Below are 24,795 nucleotides of genomic sequence, written 5' to 3' on the forward strand. Positions count from 1 at the left end.
AGGGCTAAAAAGATTAATTATGAAGACCAACCATAGCCACAAAACTTAACACTTGTAAGTTATTCTCTCTGGGCTCACTAACTCTATTTGTAGCATACTCCTTTCCTCCATTTCCAATTATCATAATCCATCAAATGAGCTGAAAAATAGCCCATGATTCTGATAAGTAAACAAAATCTCACAATGTTATGAATTCCTTAAACAACTTTCATTAAACGATTCTTCCTGTAAATGCAATCCTCGCGCTAATTCAATAAAAAACTAGCAACACACACACATTTAAAGTAGACTATACAAAGGCTTTTAACTAGAGAAACCCTTTTGGTGAATAAAACTCCATATTGACATTAAAAATTTGATTACAAAGAATGCTTACAGCCTGCACTTATCGCTACTGCTGTGTAAACAAACTATAGTAGCATTTCCCATTTTTCTAGCTAGTGCATCCTATCTCTTTTGAATGATTCTGCCATTAGGGCAATGGCCTCTATGAGCTTTCAACTACTGTCTTTGGTATGAAAACAACTCATCTTGCTCTTCAATCTAGCCACTTAAGTGAAACTGTATGTTGCTTTTGATCCTATGCAAGAGCAAATGCGCTATTGTTACCATGAATAACACTTGCACAAGAGTTAAACTTACCATGTTTAGAGTTCAAAAATAAATACTCTGAACTACTTCAGTGTCACTTATGTCCAGAAGACGGAAAACAGAATATAATTTACACGGTAAAAATCGAAGCTTCATCATTATAGTCTTCAACAAACATTAAGCACAAAGAAAGTTTCAAACAGGGTGCAACAGTACTTGTTGGCAATAAAGCATAAGACTGTTTCATCATACGAATAGAATCCCTCTATAAACCATTAGATAACTGACTATTTGATGCAATTTATATACAAATGCAATGTTTTATAGAACAACTATTCCTTTGGTATGGATCTCATTTACACCCGACAAACATTTATGATTTCACTTTGGCCTAACTTTTTGAAGTGCTTTCATTGTCAAATCCAAAAGTAGATGATGTTCTAGTTAGAAAAGAACAACAGATTCAAAACCTTCTGAATTCACCATTAAGTCACAGTATTCTCACTTTGCTCTGTCTGTCCAAATCTTAATTCTTAAATAAATTACAAAAATTTAATCAAGCAGACTGTTCTGTACCTGAGCAGTTTGAACCTGCCGATTGTCGATCCCTCTGCTGTAATGCCATAACATATTGCCCGTCTTGAAACCAAAATCTCTTTGCAGAGCTTCCTAAAGTGGACATTACAATCAAAATTTACAGTCATTACACAGTTTGGAGAGAGAATGGAAATACATTTCACACTTGTCATAATTGCATTCATGAGTACCGGCAATGCAGTTTCCAGACGAAATGAATTGTGGCAACAGCTTGCAACAATAGCAAGAAGCTATAACACACTTCTATGTAAACAAAAAATAAAATTGACAGCTATATTCTCTTCAGCATCTTCAGAATCTACTACTCCCCAAAACGTTTCCGAAACTGAAACACTTTGGAGTGGATCAAGAACTCCCGGAAATGTTTCAAAGACATATTCTGGTCATTTCTCATCTTTGAAACACTTCCTAGTCATTTCTGGCCTGAAGAAGGAGCAAATCCAGCCTCTTACACCTGATTAGTCCATCTGAACACACACAACCCCTATAACCTATAAAAAATATTGCTAAAATAAAGAAAGTGCGCTGCAAGGACTTTGTCGTATTTTCAGTAGATTTAAACCTTAAGTTGCAGGAAACTCCTAATGATTATACCCACAAGTTTGTTGTCTTTAACTCGAGGGATAAGCAAATTTGTATAGCTTCTCTACATTTTGGCATATATAGCCTAATCTATAAGTGTACCTTTCGGCAATGCATAATCTCGTGCTAGATAAGATTTAATATATAAGTAATGTTATATTAATACGTTGGCTATCTTCTCCATTTGCTATTTTTTCAGAAGTATCGATTGTTTTTAATTTTTATATTTTTGTCGCTTACATGTCTCCTAAGATTTTCAGTGTCATGCTTTCATTTAATCCTCATCCCTGAAATTGTACCAGTTTCCACTTTTCATGCCTTAGAGATGAACCATCTAGCAAATAACTACAAACCTCACATAAAAGAAAACTATGTCGATCACAAAGAAAGCTAGTTTAATATAGAATTTTGAAGATCACAGGTAACAAAAATTTCTAATAAGCTCTAAGCTGAGAATAAAAGAAAACTATGTAGATAGCAAATAAAGTTGGATTAAGATGGAATTTGAAGATGACCAGTAACAAAAATTTGCAATGGACTGTGTTACCACACAATCTAGCAGGCCCTAAGGAGGGAAAACCTATAGGACAAGAAGCTAGAATATGTCAGACCAAGAGGTAACTCCTCAAATCAGAACTCTATATTACTCATTCAGGTTGTTCATTATTATATACAATAGGGAGTGACTGTTCAGTTCATCTCCCGATGACTCTCTATCTTCTCTATTATTTATTTACATTAATTACAGTTGTTCACCCAATCCCTATGATTAGGTGTCAACATTCCCCCCCTTAATCTGAAGGGATGTTGGTGAGTCCAAGCATCGTTCTGAATCTTTCAAGCTTTTCTCTTCCAAGTGTTTTGGTGAAGATGTCTGCAATTTGCTCATTAGTGGAACAATGGCGGAGATGGATTGTTTTGGCCTCAACATGATGTCGAATCAGATGATATTTAGTATTGATGTGCTTTGTTCGATCATGGAACTTTGGGTTCTTGGCCAACTTTATTGCAGAGGTATTATCAATCATGAGTGGAGTCAATTGCATTTGTTTTACTTGCAAATCTTCAAAAATTTTCCCGAGCCACAAAATTTCTTTTGTTGCCTCCGCTGCTGCCACATATTCTGCTTCTGTTGTGGAATCTACTGGAACTGATTGTTTGCGTGATCTCCAAGAGATCTCTCTTGATCCAAGACTCATAGCATAACCTGAAGTAGATACCCAAGTTTCCTTGTCTCCATCGAAGTCTGAATCAGAGTATCCAATCAAGCTGAAGTCGCCCACCTTTGTATACTTGATTCCAAAGTGTTGAGTTCCCTTCAAGTACTTTAGAACTCTTTTTGCAGCAGACCAATGTCCCTCACAAGGCTTTTGCATAAATATGGAGAGGATTCCAACAACAAACGAAATGTCTGGTCTAGTAGTAGTTAGGTAGTTGAGACTTCCTACAAGTTGTTTATACTTTGTTGCATCCTCAAATTCTTTTCCGATGGAGTAGTCATAGGATTGCATTCTGTCATGCCAAACTTGTTCAACAGATCTCCAATATACTTCTTTTGAGAAAGGAATATGGACTTCGGATGTTGAGTTACTTCAATACCAAGATAGTAATGAACATAGCCCAAATCAGTCATTTCAAAACCTTTTTTCAATTCCTTCTTTATGGATGCAATGTAGTTTTCATTGTTCCCTATTATCAAAAGATCATCTACATATACAACAAGATATACCACTATTTTGTCAACCTTCTTGACAAACAAAGTTGCATCATCAAGATCATAATGTTTGAAATTGAGTTTCAGAAGATGCTCAGTTAGTTTTTCATACCAGGCTCGCGGTGCTTGATTGAGGCCATATAAGGATTTCACAAGTTTGCATACTTTATGTTCATGTCCTTTCACAGCAAATCCTTCAGGCTGGGACATAAAAACATTCTCTTTTAAATCTCCATTCAAAAAAGCAGTTTTTACATCCATTTGATGGACTTTCCAACCGTTCTGAGCTGCTAGGGCAAAGAGTGTCCGGATGGTAGCCCATTTTGCTGTGGGGGCAAAAGTCTCCTCATAATTGACCCCTTCCTTCTATGCAAAATCTTTTGCCACAAGCCTGGCTTTGTGCTTGTCAAGTGAGCCATCAACTTTATACTTGTTCTTGTAGACCCACTTGCAGTCAATTGGTTTGGTTCCTAATGGAGGATCAACCAGCTTCCAAGTGCCATTCTTTATCAAGGCATCATACTCCTTTTGCATTGCTTCTTTCCATTCATCATGAGAAGCAGCTTCTTTGAAGGAAGTTGGTTCAAAATCTATAAACAAATTCAATTCACAATCATAAGAAACATCCATATCGACAGGTGAATCAGAGTCATCTACATCACCTCCATTTTGTCGGTTTCAATTTCTAGTTCCTGTCTTTCCAACCTCATCAGGATGAACACTTTCAAGTGTCTTTGTCAGCCACCTTGGGGGACCTTTCTCAGATGATCCAGCCTGCTCCGTTGATTGAGTTGGGACTGAATCAAGATTGAGTCTCCCAATTCTATCAATCACATCGCTTAAAGTATCATCTGTTGTTGGAGTTTCATGCGTGGGAGAGAGTGCTTCAGATGAAGATTCCACAAGTTGATCTAGTATAGGAATCCCCCCTTCAAAATGTGGAATCTAATTATCAAATTCTTGAAATGATTTTGCATTTGTGAATCTATCCAAGCGATCAAGTTGTCGCTCAACAACATTGTTAGTTTTGGATGATTCAAGAAAGACTACATCTCTAGATACAACAAACTTTTTATTCACTTCATCATAGAGACAGTATGCTTTGGAGGTGTTTGAATACCCCAGAAAGATACACTTACGACTTCTTGCACCAAGTTTGTTTCTATGTACCTTTGGTATCAAGGCATAACATGTGGAACCAAAGACCCTAAGATGCTTTACCGAAGCAATGTGCCCATACCACATTTCATAAGGAGTCTTGTTTCTAACAGCATTAGATGGACATCTATTCTTTACATATACAGCACATAGAACTGCATCAGCCCAAAACATCAATTTTACATTTTTGAAAAACATCATGGAGCATACCATATTTAAGATTGTCCTCTTCATTCGTTCAGCGACTCCATTCTGTTGGGGATTATTTGCCACAGTTGTTTGATGTTTGATCCCATGTTGGCGAAGATAGTTTTCAAATTCATTTGAAGTGTATTCTTTTCCATTATCAATGTGAATAGAGCTAAGAGATTGTGCATCATTTTCAATCCATGTATGAAATTTCTTGAATGTTTGAAAAGCATCAGATTTGTTCTTCAATAAATAAACCCAACACATTCTGGTGTAGTCATCAATAAATTTCATCATATATTTATTTCCATTTGCAGAAGAAATAGGCATTGGACCATATAAATCTGAATGAATGAGTTCAAGTTTTTTATGTGCTCTTGAATGTGAATCATGAAAAGGTTGTTTGCTATGCTTTCCTAGAATGCAAGCATCACATTGCTTAAGTTTCCTAGGAATTGTAGGCAAACCAGTAACACCATTTTTCTTCAACAAGCAAAGGTTGTCATAGTTCAAGTCTCCAAATCTAGCATGCCATAATAAACGTGATGGAAATGTACCATCTTCATAGTGAGAATTGTATGAGAAATTTTGTGCACGAGCAGAGGTACCCTACAGCTTGAGAAACCTTTCTTCTTCTATCCCCGTCATGACAAGTGAGTGGTCTGATGCTTTTCTCACCTCAAGCTTGCCATCAAACATATGAATGGAGTGTCCTTGCTGGCGGATGTGGACCAAGGATAGCAAGTTTCTCCTCAGCTATGGTAGATATAGAACATGATGCAGAAGAAAGTCTGGAAGACCAGGCATTTTAAGCCTGATTGTGCCAAGCCCTGATGGCTTGAGTTTTGATTTGTCTGCAAAGTATACTGCTCCAACAACATTGTCAGTAAATTCTTCAAAAAAATCTTTTCTAAAAGTCATGTGGCAAGTTGCTCCCGAATCAAGCAGCCAATAATTTTTCCAAGAAGCAAGTGAAGCATTAAATAAGTATTCATTTACTCCAATATTACAGTGTGCCACAACATAGTGAGCGGATTCAGGTGCTTCACCTTTCTCTCTGTCATTAGTCTTACCTTTAGGTTGGTTTTTCTCCTGCTCAATTATGTCCCAAGGCAGCTTGCATGTGGATGCATCATGTGATCCATCTCTTTTGCAACGTATGTAGTGCAAATCTGACTTTTCTCCTTGAGAGTGTTTGCCCCCCCTATCTCTGAAATTTCTTCCTCTTCCTCTTCGACCACCTCTTCCTCTGGAAGAATCTTGAGCGAGATTCTTTTCTCTATCAGCGAGGCACACACCCTCTTCAGAAGACTCAGGAGTTGTCTTCTTCCCAAAAGCTTTCTCTCTTTCAGCATATTTTTTCACAAGGGAGTCAAAGGTAATATCTTTGAGATTTCCATTTGCTTGCAATGACTCAAGATAGTTTGAGTAAGTGGGATAAAGTGCCTTGAGAAAAGCTATCAAAGGAATATCCAGTTCAACATTAGTGACTTTGATATCATGCATTATAGATTTTGGAGGAATATCCAGTTCAACATTAGTGACTTTGATATCATGCATTATATATTTTACTTCCGATGCAAAAGCAAGAGGATCATTATTTTTTAATTCAAGGGTGAAGATTTTAATCATGAGTTGAACAACTTCAAGGGCAGAGTGTGAGTCATAGAGTTCCTTTAGTTTTTGTAAGGCTTCGAAAGCATTTGAAAATGGCGAAAAATGGCGACTCACCTCTTCATTTACTGATGCTGCAATTAATGCATAAGCCTTGCTGTTCTTATTTTCCCAAATGGCGAACTCCTTGTCTGAGGTAGGCTGTTCTGGCTCTTTGTCTCCGTCTCCAACACACACTCCTTTCCACAACTCATTGAAAATGAGGGTGTGTTTTATCTTCCGAGACCACTCAGGATAGTTCTCTTTGCCAGTGAGAACTACTCCCACAATAGATATGATTGAATGCATTGCAAAATCTGAGTGTTGTAAAAATACTTCTGCTACCAATTAAAAAAATATTGTACTTCTGGTGGTAAAACAATTACAATATGATATGCATAGAGCGGAGGTAAAAAAAATCAGATTTATTTATATGGACGAATTTCTATGTAGCTATGGCACCAAAGTTCAATGTGGAGCAGCGCAGCGTGGGAGGAGGGTGTGTTTAGCCGCAAATCGAACTCGCGACCTCTGTTGAAATGAAGATATTGAATGCCAAGAGATCATCAAGGAACGCAGCCGCAATGATGGGAGCGTTCACTGTGGAGGGGGGTGTGAGATGGGGTATGGCCGAGGGTGTTGTACCAGCGAGGAGCGGCATTCAAGGCAACGTTGTGGTCGTTCAAGAATCTTTCAACAGAGAGCAACATTGTGTTGTAGAAGGCAGCATTCTGAATCTTTCAACAGAGAGCAGCCCTTTGATACCATCATCTCTGCGTTCGAACTAACCACGTCTGCGTTTAGGAAAAGTGAAATTTCGCGATGATGCAATGCTTTATATCTTGCAGAAACTTGCTAGTATACATATTAGGCCTTTCTTCAATATACAAGATAGAACTGTCAAAGATCAACCGACAATCCTCGGGAGGTAGCGTTGGATTCCACAAGGCATGCATGCAGCAACGTTTAAATATATGGAGTAAGCTAATCACGTTCAGAGCAGCGCAGCGTGGGAGGAGGAAGCGTCAGAGCTGCCAGGCTGGCCAAAATCAGCAGAATAATAGTGAGAGAGATGTCATAGGATTTAGAACATAGGCAGAATAGGTAGAATAGGAGTTACAAATTAAAGAGGGAAGACAAAAATGGCACTGGCTCTGATACCATGTCAGACCAGGAGGTAACTCCTCAAATCAGAACTCTACATTATTCATTTAGGTTGTTCATTATTATATACAAGAGGGAGTGACTGTTCGATTCATCTCCCGATGACTCTCTATCTTCTCTATTATTTTTTTACATTAATTACAGTGGTTCACCCAATCCCTATGATTAGGTGTCAACAGAATAAATCAGTGTTGATAATATCGGTATCGGGAAAATATCGGCGAGGGTCCAGAAAATATCTTATCGGCAATATCGGCGAAAATATCGGCAAAATATCGGCAAATATCGGCAAGCATAAAAAATGCATAATATATTCATTTTTTTCAGATTTTTAAACATATAAAGCAATAACAACATGAAATAAACACATTGGCACATAAATATGAAGAAAACACTGATATATATGATGTCAAATAGAAATGATACATCAAAGGCGATACCAAATCCTGCTGATCCCTGATAATTGTCCATTCAAGGACTCAAATGTGGAGAACCAATACAAAATAACATCACATATATAGAAGTATCTCATCATCATGAGTTATATGTAGCACAACAAATAAAACTAGCAGCTATCTATCTGAAATCACTGCCCTCTCCCCCTTTTACGGGAAAACATGATGGGCTGTTTGCCAGGCCTGACCCTAGTAGTAGGAGGCCCTGACCCTGCCTCTGCACCTAATGGCAAATAATGAGTGCTAGGTATGGGGTTGTGCTCTCCTATATCTATAGTAGATGGTATTGATGCTGATGCTCCCGCAGTCTCCTCCTCCTCCTCCTCCTCCTCCTCCTCTGAGTGCTGCTCCTCCTCTGACTCTGAGTCCTCCTCTTGCTGCCCCTGCTCTAATGGATCATCTGCCACTGGCTCTAACCATGAAGGTGACTCCTCCAAGAGGGGTTCCTCAGACTCCACCCTCCACGGAGACAATACATCAATATTGTCTAAGCTAAGTCACATGACACGAGGACACGTAAATACGAGTATTCAATACGAAACACAACGACCTGGAAACAAGACACGGGGGACACGTTTTATATATATATATATATATATATATATATATATATACGAAAATATAGTTTTTTATCCATATTAAATTGCAGGTTGCAGCTTATCTAATCAAATTAAAATATAATTACTTCTCAAAGTTCATAGTTCACTTTAAAAAAATAAATAGAATCAAAATTTACTATTTAGAAATTAGAATGTGATATGCTTGGTCTTGATTCTTGAATATTCAATGTTCATTGTTCATGTACAACTTACAAGCACATAAGAAAATAACTAAAGTCTAATCCTATTGATTTCCTCTGCCCCTCTTGCGAGAAAATGCCACATCTTTCCCTTTCCCTCTCGATGTAGATGTTGGTGCTGGTGGAGTTGGCAGTGGAGTTTGCTATGCTCTAGAAGCTGAAGAACTAAAAGTAGGAGCTATAGGAGGTAGACCACGTCCTCTACTGGTGGCAGGGGTAGCCCGGGCAAGTGGTGTCACCTGGAAACATTACAATCTCCCAATCCTGAAATCCTAAAAAACTGATAAGTCTGCTGCATTTTGAATGAAATCTAAAATTCTACTTTCTCCATATGAAATCCAGTGAGGCCGGAACCACTCTCAAACATCCTGAGTCATTTCATGGTAATGTTAAAAATTTAAGTAAAAGGATGAAAATGAAGATTAAGGAGAATGTCACTTTTACTTTAAGAATTTAACATTACCATGAATAGCATATCAATACTAGGGCCTAGAATGCTCAAACCCTTCTTGGCAACAACCACATAGCTCTCCCCTTCCTTCTCCAGCAATCATAAACGAAAATGATCTGAAAAAAACCAAAATCGGATTTTTATAGGCCGTGCAAAAACAATTTACAGTCACCGGGCGATATTTTCGATTGTCGCGCGATATTTTCCGAAATATCGGCGATATTTCGGAAATCGCGCGATATTTTCAAAAGCTGAAAATATCGCGATATTTTGTCGGCGCTATATCGGCTCGCCGAAAATAACGCGATATTTCCGAATATCGCCGATATCTCGGCGATATTATCAACACTGGAATAAATAATAACAATCGGACAATGGCCCACTGTCACCACACAGCGAATGTCACTGTCTCTTTCTGGATTTTCACCAACAGGAGGAGTCTTGGTATGATTTTGATCACCTAGAATAGGTATGCTAGGTATAAGCTAAGTCGCATGGTTCGGGTTTGAGTTTAGGTTCGGCAACGATTAAGTTCAATTCGGGTTAAAATTTTCTGATAAGGTTTGGATGAGGTTCGACTTTAGGTTCGATATTTTTCTAATATATATATGTGTAATTTAGAATGAAATATAACAAAAGAAATGTTATATAAAAATTAGTTAGTTAAGTAGTTATTAGGCAAAGGGCATGATCTTTGACCAAGAGGCACCAAGGGCAGTGTAAAGCCAGGGGCCTCCCACAAGTTGTTTGTGCCATCTGGTATCAAAGCAGTTCGTTCTTGATCTGGAACTACACATTCCGGTTTGATTTTGGTCACAGTTTCGTTGTTGTTGTTTGACTTCCTTGTCATCTACCCATCCCCACACTGTTCGACAGCCCCACTGCTTCTGTTGTTCCTATCTGACGTCCAACACTTACCACTCATTTGTCCCACCATCCGCTCGTCTGTTCCACCATCCAAACACCTCCATCCCGTAGCCACCTCGACACCGCCATACAGCTTTGACTCCACCTCCCATCAAACAAATTTGTCCACCCCACCGTCATCTCCTCGACCTGTACACCACGTCCGACATACCACATCCACTGTCATCATTCCTTCCCGTTGACCCTCGATATGAGTTGTGTTAAGACCATGAGCACCCAAAACTCGTGCTGGTTCGAAGAAAACCCGTGCCTTTTTGAACCACGAGTCTTTATATAAAGTTGATATTATTAAATATATAAAGTTCATATATTAAATATATACTAAGTATTTTCATATAGTTATATATTAATAGATTTTTTTAATTTAATAAATAAATAAATAATTAAATGAAGGAAAAAACTTTAAAGCTGGCGAACAAATATACACCTCCACAAACCCGTTCAATGTCATCAATGACAATGACTGATTTCAGCAAAACACTGATTGATCTTGAGAATAGGATTACTAGCCACTCTGATGATTTCAACCAAAAATTAGTCGATCTCGAGAGTAAGGTTATCAGACATTCTGACGATATCAAGAAGCTACAGGATACGACAAATCGAATAGAACAACAGCTCGGGCAGAACCATATCAAATCCGAAATGAATCATAATCAAACAATGTCATTGCTGAGCATTTTGTGTGACAGGATGAAGGTTACACCCGAACAACTACTCCAAGATGATGGAGGTAATCAACAACACAATTCATCAGATTCAACAAATTCAGCAAATTCTCATGAAAAAATGGAGTCTCCAAAAAAATCAACGCACCATCTAGGAAATAGTAACGCGACTTTTTCAAATATGCAGCTCTGGAATACATTCACCAATCAATGCCCTGTTTTCGCTCCACCGTTAGCAACGTATCAACGAAGAGCAAAAATCAAGCTACCCAAATTCGATGGTAACGAAAAATGCAGTGTCGCATGGTTGAATAAAGTAGAAGAATATTTTGAGATTTACGATATTGACAATATTGATGAAGAGATTAGACACGATTCCATGAAAATGGAAGGCAAAGCATATAATTGGTATATGTGGTGGAAGAAGACGACACTCGCTATCAGTTGGAGAAAATTTAAGGATGCATTCTTTAAAAGATTCCAAGGTGTAAAGGAAGAAGAGTTCTTTTCAACACTCATCAGATTGCGACAAAAAGGAAATGTGGATGAATACACTTGAGAATGGGAGACCTTAGCAACACGAGTACCTGGGTCATCAAAATCTCGTCTAATTCAATCATACATCTTCGGACTTAAAACTCATCTACGAGTACAACTTGAGCTTCATGGCATTACGTCAATAGAAGTAGCAAGACAAAAAGCAAAAGTTGTTGAAAAGAAATTTGAACAAATACTGTGGTCAAAACCGGAAAAAGTATATTCGAGACGAAGAATGCCCCAGTCTCTGAATACGGATAATACAAGATATGTTCCACTACATCTTCATGAAGGCGAAAAATCTAACATGGAAATTTAAATGATAAAAGAAGGAAAATGCAAATGCTGTGGCGAGAAGTGGGACCCTAAACATAGGTGTGCTAAAGAAAAAGAATCAAAGAACCTATATAACTGTGAACCAACTAATGATTCAAACAACGATGAATCAGACATAGAAGGAATAGAAGATGCCCTAGCATTCTCTCCAGAATTAGATGACGGAAGTATTTCGCAAGTGTCACTATCAGCTATGACAGGTATATCACAACCCCAGACTTTAAAATTAAAAGGACATATAAAGAAGAACAACGTAGTGGTTCTCATCGACTCCAGTAGCACCCATAATTTTTTAGATGCAACCATGGCAAAGAGACTCAACATTTTCACATTCCCCTTGCCCAACATGAAGTTGATGGTAGTCGGCGGTAAGAAGATTGAAAAGGTAGGGAAATGCCATAAGGTCAAATTGCAGATTCAAGACTTTAATTTAGAATCCTTGTTCTTCACTGGATTATTAGCAGGAGTAGATGTGGTCTTAGGTATCCATTGGCTACGAACCCTAGGCACTTATTCTGCCAACCATCAAGAGCAGTTCATAAGCTTTAACTGGGAAGGGAAGAGGTACAAATTATATGGATTCCAAGCACCAGAGAATCAAATCGTGTCGTCATCCCAAATGATGAAGATGATTCGAAAAGGAGCACTAGCTTATGTAGTACAATGTCACCAATTAAAAATGTTATCTGCAAAAATGATCAACAAAGAGTCACCAGAAGTACAAGAGCTAATTCAGAGGCATGAAAAAGTATTCCAAGACCTGCCCATGAAAATGCCTCCTAACAGGGAAATCAAGCATACAATAGAAGTCAAAGCAAGATCAGACCCCGTCAACATCAAGGCGTATCAATATCCACATCACCAAAACACTGAAATTTAGAGATTAATCCAAGACCTTTTAAAATGTGGGATCATCTCAAAAGGTAAGAGTCTGTATGCTGCTCCAGTGGTATTGGTAAGGAAGAAGGACAGATAATTCAGGCTATGCACTGATTATAGAGGATTAAACAAAATAATGATTAAAAAGATATTTCCAATACCCTTTATTAATGAAATGTTAGATGAATGTTGATTTGCGGTAGCATCAGATGTGCTCTAGCCACGAAATTTGGTGGAGAGGTTGGGGCACATGAGATATCCAATACCCAAAAAGGGTTTGGGCAGATTCTTAGGAGAATAATCACTGAATCGCTGGACAGTGAATAAATTAAAGAAAAAAATCCATAGCATAATCTGAGATTTGGCAATTGCATCGAATCTACAAATATAGGCAAGGTCGTTAAAAATTTAATGAGACTACCAACATCATTAATTGAGGTAAAAGTCATTCGTGAACGAGAAAGAAACCTATGTCATGACTAAAGATTCAAATTAGAGGTAGAGATCGTGTAGAAATATCACTTAAAAGTTAAAACCGTGAATAGCTGTGTTGAATAGGCGGAATTGAACCGTAATTTTTTAATCTGAGGTAAAAGTCAATTGAGAATGAAATTAGAATGCAAACATTTAACAAACAGAAATTAGAATGCAAACAAACACTTACAGGCAGGTGAAAAAGATGTATGGGAAAGCACGGCAGATGGGAGATGGATGGGAAAGCACAGCAGCCGAACACAGTTCTAAGTTGCTTACTCCTCACCAGTGAACACAAACCGAAATAAAATCACCACGCGAACACAACTGCTTACTCCTCACGGCAGGTAAACAGAGTTGAATCGTTGATAAATTCAGTGTTCATGAGGGATAAAATTATATAGAAATGTTGAGTCAATTTTTTCGCCAAATTTAAGTAAGTTTTCCGCAAAGAAATCGCGCCCATATTTTCCCGGGCTTTTTGGGTACACGTGGATCGGAGCTCCTACAGGCTCCCGATCCAAGCTCCCACTTGAAACCCATTCCGAAAACCACGATTTTTGCAAATACAAGCTCCCAGAAAGCTCCAACGCTCCAACCAAAGTTTCCGCCTATTTTGGAGCATTTCGTACCAACTCCTAAGCTCCCAGGAGCGCCCGAGCTTGGGGTACTTGCTCTCCAACGACCAGGAGCTATACCCGTGCAACATTGCATTGAAGCCAAACTCAGTGACACCAGAAGACATAAAAGATATTTCAAAAGTAATTTTTCAAGAAGGTAAAAAAGTACTACAAAATATGCAAAGAAAAGTTGACAAAATCACCGCTAACAAGAATGAAGGAATTTCTCGTCTTAAAGACCATAATGAAAAATTACTAACTCAAATTAAGAACCTTAAGAAGGACAAGAAGTCGTTAGAAAACAAGGTACAACACCTTATTGAGAAGGAACCATCGAAATCGTCAAATGTAGAAATTCAAGTTGAAGAGAAAGGAATAAATACGGTAATACCAATCTAGTGAATATCACAACTCAAGAAGAAGACAAGCCAATTGAAGAAAAGACACACTCAGATGTTGCAATTCAGACAATTAACATTCCAAATAAAGGTTCTATAACCAACTCAACAACATCAGCACCTAAAGTAAATCAGGAAATTGCCAAACACGTGATAAGGGAAAATCAAATCACCAATATTCCTTATCGACATTCAAACCACAAGAGCAGACATCCCAATCAGTCTATGTATCTGTATCACTCAAAACATAAACAACAAACTCATGTTATGAAGAATAATGATGTTGGAAGAATCCACACTGACGATAACAAATTATCTCAGGTATAAAGTAATTGCAAAGTTCCACAAAAGATTGATTTGGGATGGTCAAATCCTTTCTTAGTTCGACAATTTAATTTATCACTCCAAGGATCTTATCATCTTGTATCAACAAAGATGACAGATCGAAGAATTTCAAAAGATGTGAATAAATTACAAAGACAAAGAACAAATGATATGTTTTGTCAACAATAAGCTTTGAGGACAAAGCTTTTTGAAGAGGAAGGTTATGTTATCAATAAAATATATATAGAAATAATAAAATTAATGTAAGCAATAATAATCATAATTAATAATTAATTAACTAGTAATTAGTTAATGAATAGGCATGTCTCCAAGGACATGACCATTCATGAAAGGGTACTTGTTTAAGTATATATTCGAGACCCTCAATTGTAATTGAATCATATCATATTCTTATTCAATACATTTTATATATTATTGTATCCTTAATGGATATCTTCATATTCCAAGTCTTCTTGAGTATTTAGCTCAAGTACAAACTTTGTTCGTTACAATTTAAAATCACTCTAAAAGAAACCCTAGAATAGTTTGTATCCTAGACTCCATTTGCCCTAGATTGACAAGGCACTAGTCTTTATCATTTGTGGCATTCCTTTAAAACCCTAAAATCGTTTTTCCTTTTGGTTTATGGCATATTAGGGCTAAATTAAAACAAAATCTTTTGTTTTACCATTTAGTAACCTGATGATACATGCCCTAGGGTTAGGTTTTGCTCAAAGGTGCATGAACGAAGCTAATCCAATGTTTTTCATGCAATTCTCAGCCATTTTCTAGGGCTCACTTCATACTTTATTTGTTGTTGTATTCTTTATAAACTGTAAAAACTTATTGTAAATTTTTCCTTAGTTTACTCTTAAATTTAACGTTCATTACGTATAATTTTAACCACTAAATTTACTATTGTTATAAACTATTGTTTTGCTGATATTTTGCTGGCCTAAATCCCTGGTTTATAATAGTTTTGACTTTCTTGCTTTGGTGTGTTTGGGTGACCCTTTTGAGACTCCTTTGGCTAGCTTTTAGATTCACCTAGAGGAACTTTGAACCCTAATCTTGAACTTAGACCTTTATCCATGCAAACCCTAATTTGTCATATCTTTATCTAGTGACTTTATATTGTAGGATCCTTCAAGGGCATTTAGCTTGAGATCCTTCGGTTACTTGATCCCTAAGCCTTAATAGGGAAGTTGTTGAGAAATCTAGGGCATGAATAGTTAAAATATTTCTCTGCTTGATAACTGCTTGTGATATACTTTTACTTCTTAGCTTATAGTCTTTTCTTCGTTATGTTATTATTGTGTTCTTTTCATCAAGGCAATTACCAATACGCACAATAAAAGACAAGTGACACAATATGTATGCTTGTCAGCCAAGGCAAAAACCTCTCACCTCTTGAGAGGAAAACCCGACCAAAATTCTTCTTCTATATCTTCAATTGATGAGTACCAAGACCATGACAAAGATCCTTGACTCTAGTATCCTCTCAAGAACCTTGTCACTAACCTTGATGCTCTGCCTCTTTCCTTACTCGACTTTCTTCTTGATCTTGAATTGCTCTCCTCGACTCCTCCTAGAGCAACTCGGTCTTTAGATCTCTATCTCAGTCACCCAAAACAAGTACCCCAGAAGAACCCTTCCTTTGTTGACCCCATAAGAAACCTTCCTTCACAATCCCCAGAAGTAATTCTCCTTCATTGTCCCAAAAGATTCTCTCCTTCGCTAACCCAGAAGAATCTCTCCTTCGTTGACCCACAAGAATCTCTTCTTCATTGACCCAGAAGAATCCTCCTTCGCTTGCCCAAAAAATCCTCGTCTTATCACTTCCTCACACTTATCTTTGTAGCCTTTTTCTTCGCACTTCTTCACCGAATGCTTGTCGAGTTTCTTGCCTTCAAGTGAGGCCAAGTGAGGCTACTTATACACATCAACTCATGACCCTTAGGCCGACATGATGACAAGTAGTGAGGCCGACTTCTTCTAGCATGTTCTTCCATCGTTGTAGGTTGACTTGAAGAGGATAAGTGACAAGGTCTTGGAGGATACTTTACATAGACAAGATTGACCTTTTACAAAGTGTAACATGACTTCATTACATGACAATGACTCTATCATTTTATGACTAGATGACAAATAATTCCTAAAGACTCTCAATGGGAGTCTTGACTCAAAAATAAAATCTCTTGCTCATGAAACCCATGAAGCAAGCAATACAATAAATTTATTTTTCTTCTTTACATCACATTACATAAAATCATAATTACATGTCATTATGAAGACCGAACCTAGTTACACTTTTCAACACTTCCTCTTAACTACGGAGGTATTCATAACAGTACTTGAACTTTCTCAGTCTGAATAATTTCTCATAAGAAGATTTTGGATTGGTAACTCATTTGTATAGCATCATATCAACCAGCATTGTTACATAGCAACGTTGCACTAAGCGCGGACGCGGAAGCGTCATTTCCAAAAATCTAGGAAGCGAAGGATCTCGGAAGCGTTTGCTATATATATATTATTTTGCATTTAAATTTAACAAAACAAATAACCAAAAACAACAACAACAAAAATAAATTAAATAAATGCCAAATTAGTTGTAGAAGACAAGAAAACAGGCATATTTTTACATAAATCAAGATAGATATGGCATCCATTGTACATCAATGATTAATTATTCCAACATCAACCGTCTACAATCTAGATTCCTCTTCTCTTGTCTAGCCTTTGCCTCTACTTCAATTCTATAGGGATTTTAGTCAACATTGCCTAATTTTGATCGAACAGCTTAATTCAAGCCTTATAATATGGTAGAGAAAGCTTAACATGCCTGATCAATGATTTTGACTTGAGTGAAGGGCACATAATTGCTAAGGCCACAACAAAGGAGTTCAACAATCAATAACACCAACACTGGGGTACATATAGGGCTTGGTGCTCTTGATTAAATGTCAATCACATGCCCTCATACATGATATAATCCAATGAAAGGCCACAAACCCATTGATCCTAAAAACAATTAAGTCTGTTGAATTTTGAATGGGATATGAAATTCTATTTTCTCCAAATGAAGTCTGATGAGGTTGGAACCACTCTCAAACATCTTGATTCATTTCATGGTAATGTTAAAAATTTAAGTAGAAGGATGGAAATGAAAGATAAAGGAGAATGTCACTTTTACTTTAAAAATTTAACATTACCATTAGGGAGCATCAAGGGGCACCTTGGGAGTATTCGGAAAGTGTAGTTCCTCACATAATAGTTCGAAAATTCCAAAAACAAAAAACAATAAAAGCCACGCGGAACCGTCAACCGTCTCTCGGATCCACTCACGATCCGCAGTGGATACATGCCCAAACCTCCACAGATCTGCACTCGATCCCTTTCGGATCCGTGGATAGGGCCCCCGTGTATCCAATTTTCCAGGAATCGCCAAAAAAAGGCAGAATCGTGGATCCGATTTTCCGATCTGCTGTTCCGCCGAAGGATCGGTGGCAAATCCATAGGGACACGGATCTGCCTCCGGATCCTTGGGGGAGTGGACGGTTCCAGCAACACTGTTACATAGCAAGGCCTTGACTAACAACTCCATCTCTCCACAAGATTTGAGCTCAATGCTGGCGAGACCAATGATTTATAGACACTCTCATCATTATCTCTCTCGGAACATCCCCTACCCGAGTACTCAGGGTGTGTTCCATGAGGACTATTCTTATCTTGGACTCTCCAGTGCTCAAAGAATATCGGCCCTCCACGACCACTCTCCTATTGGATGCCCTATCTCATCCTCAAAGAGTATCGAATGCCAAATGATTACCCAATCCTCCATTCTATCTTCCCAGGTGAAGACCAGAATGGCGTGTCTATATCTCCCTCTAAAATAGGGAGGACATATTCCAATAAAGGAATGTACTCATTCCTACAAAAGGAATGTACCTAAGCTCCCTCTTGGCTTAGGAATTTCCAAGTTTCTTCCAAGTAAGAAACTTTCCAGGCTCCCTCTTAGGGACCTACAACAGCTTCTCAAATGGAGATGATGGGACAACTAGCTGCTTGAAGAACTCCTCTTTTCTTTGATGTCATAAATTTCTTTTGTCATGAGTTAGTCATGTCCTCATTTCATCAGAAAGTGATCCATCAGTTTTCCATCTTGGTTTTGCTTCATGTCATGCTGCTTTCTTTATGCCATATTTTCCGAAAGGCTCTTACATCCCTATGGTCTTCCTGGAAGTCATCCACAGATCTTCCCTTTGGCAGTCCTGCATAAGCCCATCCAAATATTAGTTCAAAAATAAGAAATGAACACTTATATCAAAAATTACCTTTGTGATCGTCTTTCCTCATGACATCTTCCTGTAGACATCAGCATCATGCATGCATGTTGACACGTCTCCTAAAGATATTCATTGTCAAGTGTCTGCATCTTTTTCCAACTCCTATCAGAGTCTTCATATCTTTCTGGGAGATATTCTAGTCAACTATTCTTGGTCTCAGATGTTAAATGCCTTCTACCTTTGTTGCATATTTTCACGATCTCTTCCTTTCTTTTTACACACTTCATTTCAGGAGCTTCCAATCAAAGTTCCTTAATTGTAGTTTGCTCCTTTATGATTCATATGAGAACATATTATGTTGATTTCATCTAGTGTGACTTATGATTTTCTACAATCTTTTAGAGGAGGAGATCCCCCTTTTCTTTGATCATGTTTCCCAAGATGGAAATAGTGATCCATATTATCTGCAACCATATGACATGTCTTTCATAATAATCTATGTTAGCATACATACCTCATCTTTCCTTTGGGTCATCCAGACTTCCTACAACAGCTTCCTTTGAACAAAAGAGTTTTATCATTTAGACCTGCTTCATTGTTATGTCATCATACCATCATCCCTTAGGTCCAACAAGTTGGAATTCCTGATGAAACACTTGCTTTCCTTGTAGATCGATGAATCCTTTGATGAGGATTCCATCAGAGAAACTTGAGGATCTTTCATATCCTCACCCGGCAGATGTTTCCTTATTAACTATTGTATGACGATTCCAGTCGATGATGACCTCTACTTCTTTCTATAAGTATCACTTGAGATTTCAATGAGGTTTCCAAGATCTCTTATTCTTTGTAATCAATAGAATTTATTCCAAAGATTTTTTTTGTTTCCCATACTGTTTCCCATACTTAACTCTGGTACTCCTGATATTGTTATCCCGGGAATTCTTAGAGCCCCATGGTGTAAGTGTCCCATCCTTTTGTGCCATAGTTCATTCAAATCTTTTTCCCCACTGCTACCTATCAGTGCCATTGGAGATTCTAGCTGTAAACTATACAACCTGTTACTTCTGACTCCAATCTGGGCCTTCTTTTTCCAACTCAGGTGTTTGACATATACTTTCTCCTTAATGAAGAAAACATCATAGCCCTTGTTTTGAAGCTGAGATAAAGAGAGTAAGTTCATCCCCAATCCCGGCACATGCAGCGCATTGGTTGCTCGAAGTCAATCCACTTCTTCTGTTTGAAAGACTATAGTACCTCTTGCTACGGGGGTACATTTTGACTTATTTCCCATGTTGATCTGGACGTTCATCCTTTCTTCCTGATAATTCGAAAAACATTCTCGTATTCTTGTCATGTACCAGGAAGCTCCACCATCTATATACCAAACCTCAGAGGAGGCAGAACTTGCTAAGCAAGCAACTTCTTCTTCTAGTCTGGAAGTTAACATAGAATAATCATGATCCATGCCCCTCGTGCTCTCTTCTTCCTCTAGAGATCTGCGTGAGTCCTTTTGAGTTGATGCCCCGACATCATGCTCCTGACTTATAGCAAATTCTTTAATCATGTTCCCAAATCTCTGCTTTGATACCATGTTAGAATTTCTATCACGAAATTCTACTGCAGTAACTGATTTATTTCCCACGATAAGTTGTTTACAAAACCCTTCAGTAAACATTAAAATAAATTCTATTGCAGTTATCACATAATAGCATAGAGAAAAATAACAGTGATATATAAGCACAAGAATCAATCACATCAACACAGTGATTTTTGGACAATTGTCCCTGGAAAACCCCAATGCGGGAAAATCGGTGCAGCAGATGAGGGTTTATTTATTATTCTTTAGCAAAAATCTCTTTACAAGTAATGATTTTGTAGTACATAGAGAAATCTTCAAGGAAACACCTAAGATAATTTTCCTCCTCAGCTAGGAGAAATTCTGACACCCCAGAGACCCTTTAGCCTTCACTGCATCACCCCTGCATCATCTGCATGAGGACTGTGTCATCTACGTGAGAACTCGTCCTTGCCTGCACTGTCTCTCAAAGCTCTCCCTCTGCACTGTCTCTCTGAGGCACTGCGTCACCTCCTCCTCGGTCTTTCACTGATGTTGAAACCCTCCTCTTCCTTCACCCTGCAACTCTCCCTCTGAAATCAAAATCTTTCTCCTTGAGAATCGATTTCCCTCAGGTTACTGAGTATTTGCCCGGTGTGTCTCCAAATGACTCTCAAGTCTTCTCTTATACTTTTCCTGTTGATGAATCAACGGTCGAGATTAAGTCCCTAATCAACGACTAACATTAAAACAGACTTGATCCTCGTCTCTTAGAAGCTTCTCACCTATATCTTTATTAATACCCATTAATATTTTTATTTTCCTAAGTTTAGACTTAGGAACCCATTAAAAATATTAATTATTTTAATAACTCATCATCCGAGTGAAATTTTTCCAAATGATTTCTGGGTCTTGGAGATCTCATGAATTCTAGCCCGTCCACAAAATTTTGGAGTTAGATCACATCCGATGCTACCCAAAATCAACACTTTGGTGATTTATGAGTGATGATCTCTAAAGTGCTTCTAGGGTTTCGATGTTTCTTCTTGCTTCCTTCTTGAAGAAAATTTCAAGACTCTTGCTAGAGTATATTTCTTCGATCTAGGGTTTTGGTAGATCTTGATTTCTTGCTTAGTGTTCTTTGACTTGCTTTGATCTTTCTTTGAAGCTCGATTCTCGTCAGTCTACTTGCTTGAATGCCCCTTCTTGACTTCAGCACCTTAGCTCTGATACCATGTTGAGAAATCTAGGGCATGAATAGTTAAAAGATTTCTCTACTTGATAATTGCTTGTGATATACTTTTACTTCTTAACTTAGTCTTTTCTTCGTTATGTTATTACTGTGTTCTTTTCATCAAAACAATTACCAATATGCACAATAAAAGACAAGTGACACAATATATAGGGCTTGTCAGCCAGGGCCAAAACCTCTCACCTCTTGAGAGGAAAACCTGATCAAAATTCTTCTTCTAGATCTTCATGATCCAAAATGGATCCTAAACACCCTCTAAGTCTTCAACATCCAAAACTATTGCATAAGAAGAACCTTTAAAAAAGGCGGATTACACTATCGGTAGAGAAAAACACAAGGAAACAGCGGAAATAGAGCCTATCAGAGGCTTGGACAGTGATGCACAGGAGCCGTCGGATCTAGCCGATCAACAGTCCAGATCCGATCGGCATATCGCAATCGGCGGTGGCAGGCGGAGGATATCGGAGCCTATCATATGACAATTGCAATCGCGATCAGCGCGGGTCAACGAGGACCATCGATCAAGCGCGCAAATCAACGGCCTAGGTTAACTCGCGATATCGCAATCGGCGATTACAGAGGAGTGCTTGCAAACGGCCCGAGGGTCTATGCGATATGCGATTGCGATCAATCGCATCGCAATATCGCATTGGAGCTACACAAAGGAGCGGGGCCGATACAAATATGGCTTGCGACAACCGGACCTGATAGGGTTATAGGCGATATTTTATATATTTTGAAATCCGGAAAATGGCATTTTCCTTTGTATTTCGCATTTCCGCCAAATAAATGAATTGCAAAGGAAATGTGCCCGATGCGATGAAACCGGACCCGAAAGGGTTTATGAATGCACATGTATAACATTTCAAGTCCGCCATAAAGCCATTTTGCGAGATTTTCAATGTTTTAATGTATTTTTTAAATACAAAGGGAAACCACGAAACGAGCGAGATTTCGGGCGAACCGCGCCCATACACTGGCTGCCACGTGGCCAGACACCGGAGAGAGAAAACCGCCCTTTTCGGGCGGTTAACCCCCGTACGCATGAGCCACCTGAAATGGATCTCAACCGTTGGATCAAGATCACTCAGATCAACGGTGGATATGCGATAGCGATATACAGGCAGACCCGATAGGAGTATAGAGCGGATTTAAGGATATTTGAAGTCCAATAAACGGCAGTTTGGCAAATTTTCCTGTGTTTTTAGTGTATTTCTCTGTGTAAACAGAGAACGCTATTTTTGGGGATTTCAAAGGCCCGCTGGTCCCTTACGTTGCAGAACAGGTGGCCACCTTCCCTGAAGACATTATGCCATGATTGCTAACGCTCAAAAGGGGATTCAAGCGGACAAAGGTTGAGAGCCACAGAGCCCGAGAAGGCGAAATGAACAAACAGCATCGTTTGGTTTTAAAGCCAAAGACTAACAGAAGACAGCGACAAGCAGTGCTAAGACGGAGCAAAGACAGAGACAGAGAGTGAGAGAACGAGTCTATGTACTCAAAGGGGCTTGAGGGATTCAAGCAAAACTCCTGTTGTTTTGTATCTGTGTGTTGAGACTCAATTTGAGCTCATTTTTGTAAAACTCTGCTCTTGAAGACATAATAGAGAGGTCACCACTGAAGGTTGGACTAGGAGACGTAGCCCAAGAGTTTTGGGTGAACTCCATATTATACTTGCTGTGTTTATGTGTGTTTGTCTATTATGTTTCTTTCACTGCTTCCTCGTCTATGTTATTCGCAATCTTATCGATCCATTGCACTAAGTAATATAGACAAATCCATGCACATGAGTCTATAATACCTTAAAATTAATCTAAGATCTTCATTTTCAGATCAAGTGGTATCAGAGCTTTAGGTTTGCTAAGGTTAGACAAGCTTGTGCTGGATTGTTGAATGCTAACTAGGTCAAAGCTCAAAATAGGAGAAGGAGAACTTGTTGAGGCTAATCCAGAAATTGGAAGAGTCTATCTTAGGAGGAGGATCGCAGAACAAACCTCATCGAAATTAGACTCAGTTCATGGACAGTTTCATCACCATGAGAGCCATGGTGGAAGAGACGTATCGAGAATTTAAGAAAGGTCGAGGTGAAAGTACTTCAACCTCCAAACAAGACAAAGGAACAAAGGAACCTCTTCTAGATGGTCATTAAGAAGGCAAAGGCAAAGGGGAAGAGCCTCCTCCATCAACACCTCCTTCTAGCCCTGAAAATAAAAAGAAGAAAACATCTTTGATTAAATTAGATGTAGAATTTGATTTGCCAATATATGATGGAGAATTAAATGCAGAAAAGCTAGATAACTGGATTAGGCAGATTGATGAATATAGCAGGGTGCAAAACAACAATTCAGAAAGGAGAAAGATTTAGCTGGCTAGCCTTCGCCTTGGAGGAACTGCCCTAGTGTGCTGGGAAGCCAAGACACAAGCTGATTTGAAGAAGCATGGTAAAATTCTTTCTACCTAGAGTGAATTTGTTTTTGCCATTAAAAAACAATTCTATCCACTAGCTTATATGCAGCAAGCAATGATGAGTTGGCAAACTCTTCGCCAATTAAAGGGGCAAAGTTTTCAAAGCTATACCCAGGAATTTAGAAAAAGAGCTTTAATTCTAGGCATTTCTTTAGACTCACCTGAAACTTTGTTGAAGTATATAGGTGATCTGGATAGCTATTTGAGGCACACCATTCTCATGTTTAACCCTACTAGCATAGATGAGGTGTCAGTTCAGGCTACACATCTAGAGGCTAGAGGCAAGAATGTGAACCCAAAGATTGGGGGACCATCAAAACCCACTACAAGAAAGAACAAGGAAAAGAAGAAGCAGAAATGGAAAGAGAGGGAGGCAAACGTTGTACAAAAAGACAAACCTTCATGCACTCACTGCAAGAAGGATGGACATGATGATGCACATTGTTGGTCTTTGCATCCGGAGTTGAAACCCAAGAAGTTTGATGGCAAGAAGAAGAAGACTGTTGCTGCTATTCAAAAAGATTTGGGGTCAGACTCAGGTGATGAAACAACAGTCACAGCCACAGGTATAAAAGGTTATCCGCTTTAGAGAATGCAGAGATCAAGAAGCAGGAACAGGAGCTGCTCGAAAAAGGGTTCATAAGACCAAGCACATCACCATGTGCATCTCCAATCGTGTTGGTGAGAAAGAAAGATGGTTCGTGGAGGATGTGC

General features: G+C 38.5%; 1 protein-coding gene across 4 annotated transcripts in view; it reads right to left on the reverse strand.

Moving 5' to 3' along the window:
- Positions 1–24,795, reverse strand: part of LOC149197446 (translesion synthesis protein REV1-like) — a 336,508-nt gene that overhangs the window by 230,928 nt on the left and 80,785 nt on the right. For all 4 annotated transcript variants that reach the window (XM_089405836.1, XM_089405835.1, XM_089405837.1 and 1 more), the window contains exon 11: positions 1,168–1,260. In XM_089405836.1, coding sequence (XP_089261962.1) covers positions 1,168–1,260 — 93 coding nt within the window. The remainder of the gene's footprint in view (positions 1–1,167; positions 1,261–24,795) is intronic.

Source organism: Pinus tabuliformis, chromosome 2_2 (genome assembly GCF_031772625.1).
Source record: "Pinus tabuliformis cultivar Carrire ecotype Pingquan chromosome 2_2, CPIR1, whole genome shotgun sequence".
In the NCBI taxonomy this organism is placed as follows: Eukaryota; Viridiplantae; Streptophyta; class Pinopsida; order Pinales; family Pinaceae; genus Pinus; species Pinus tabuliformis.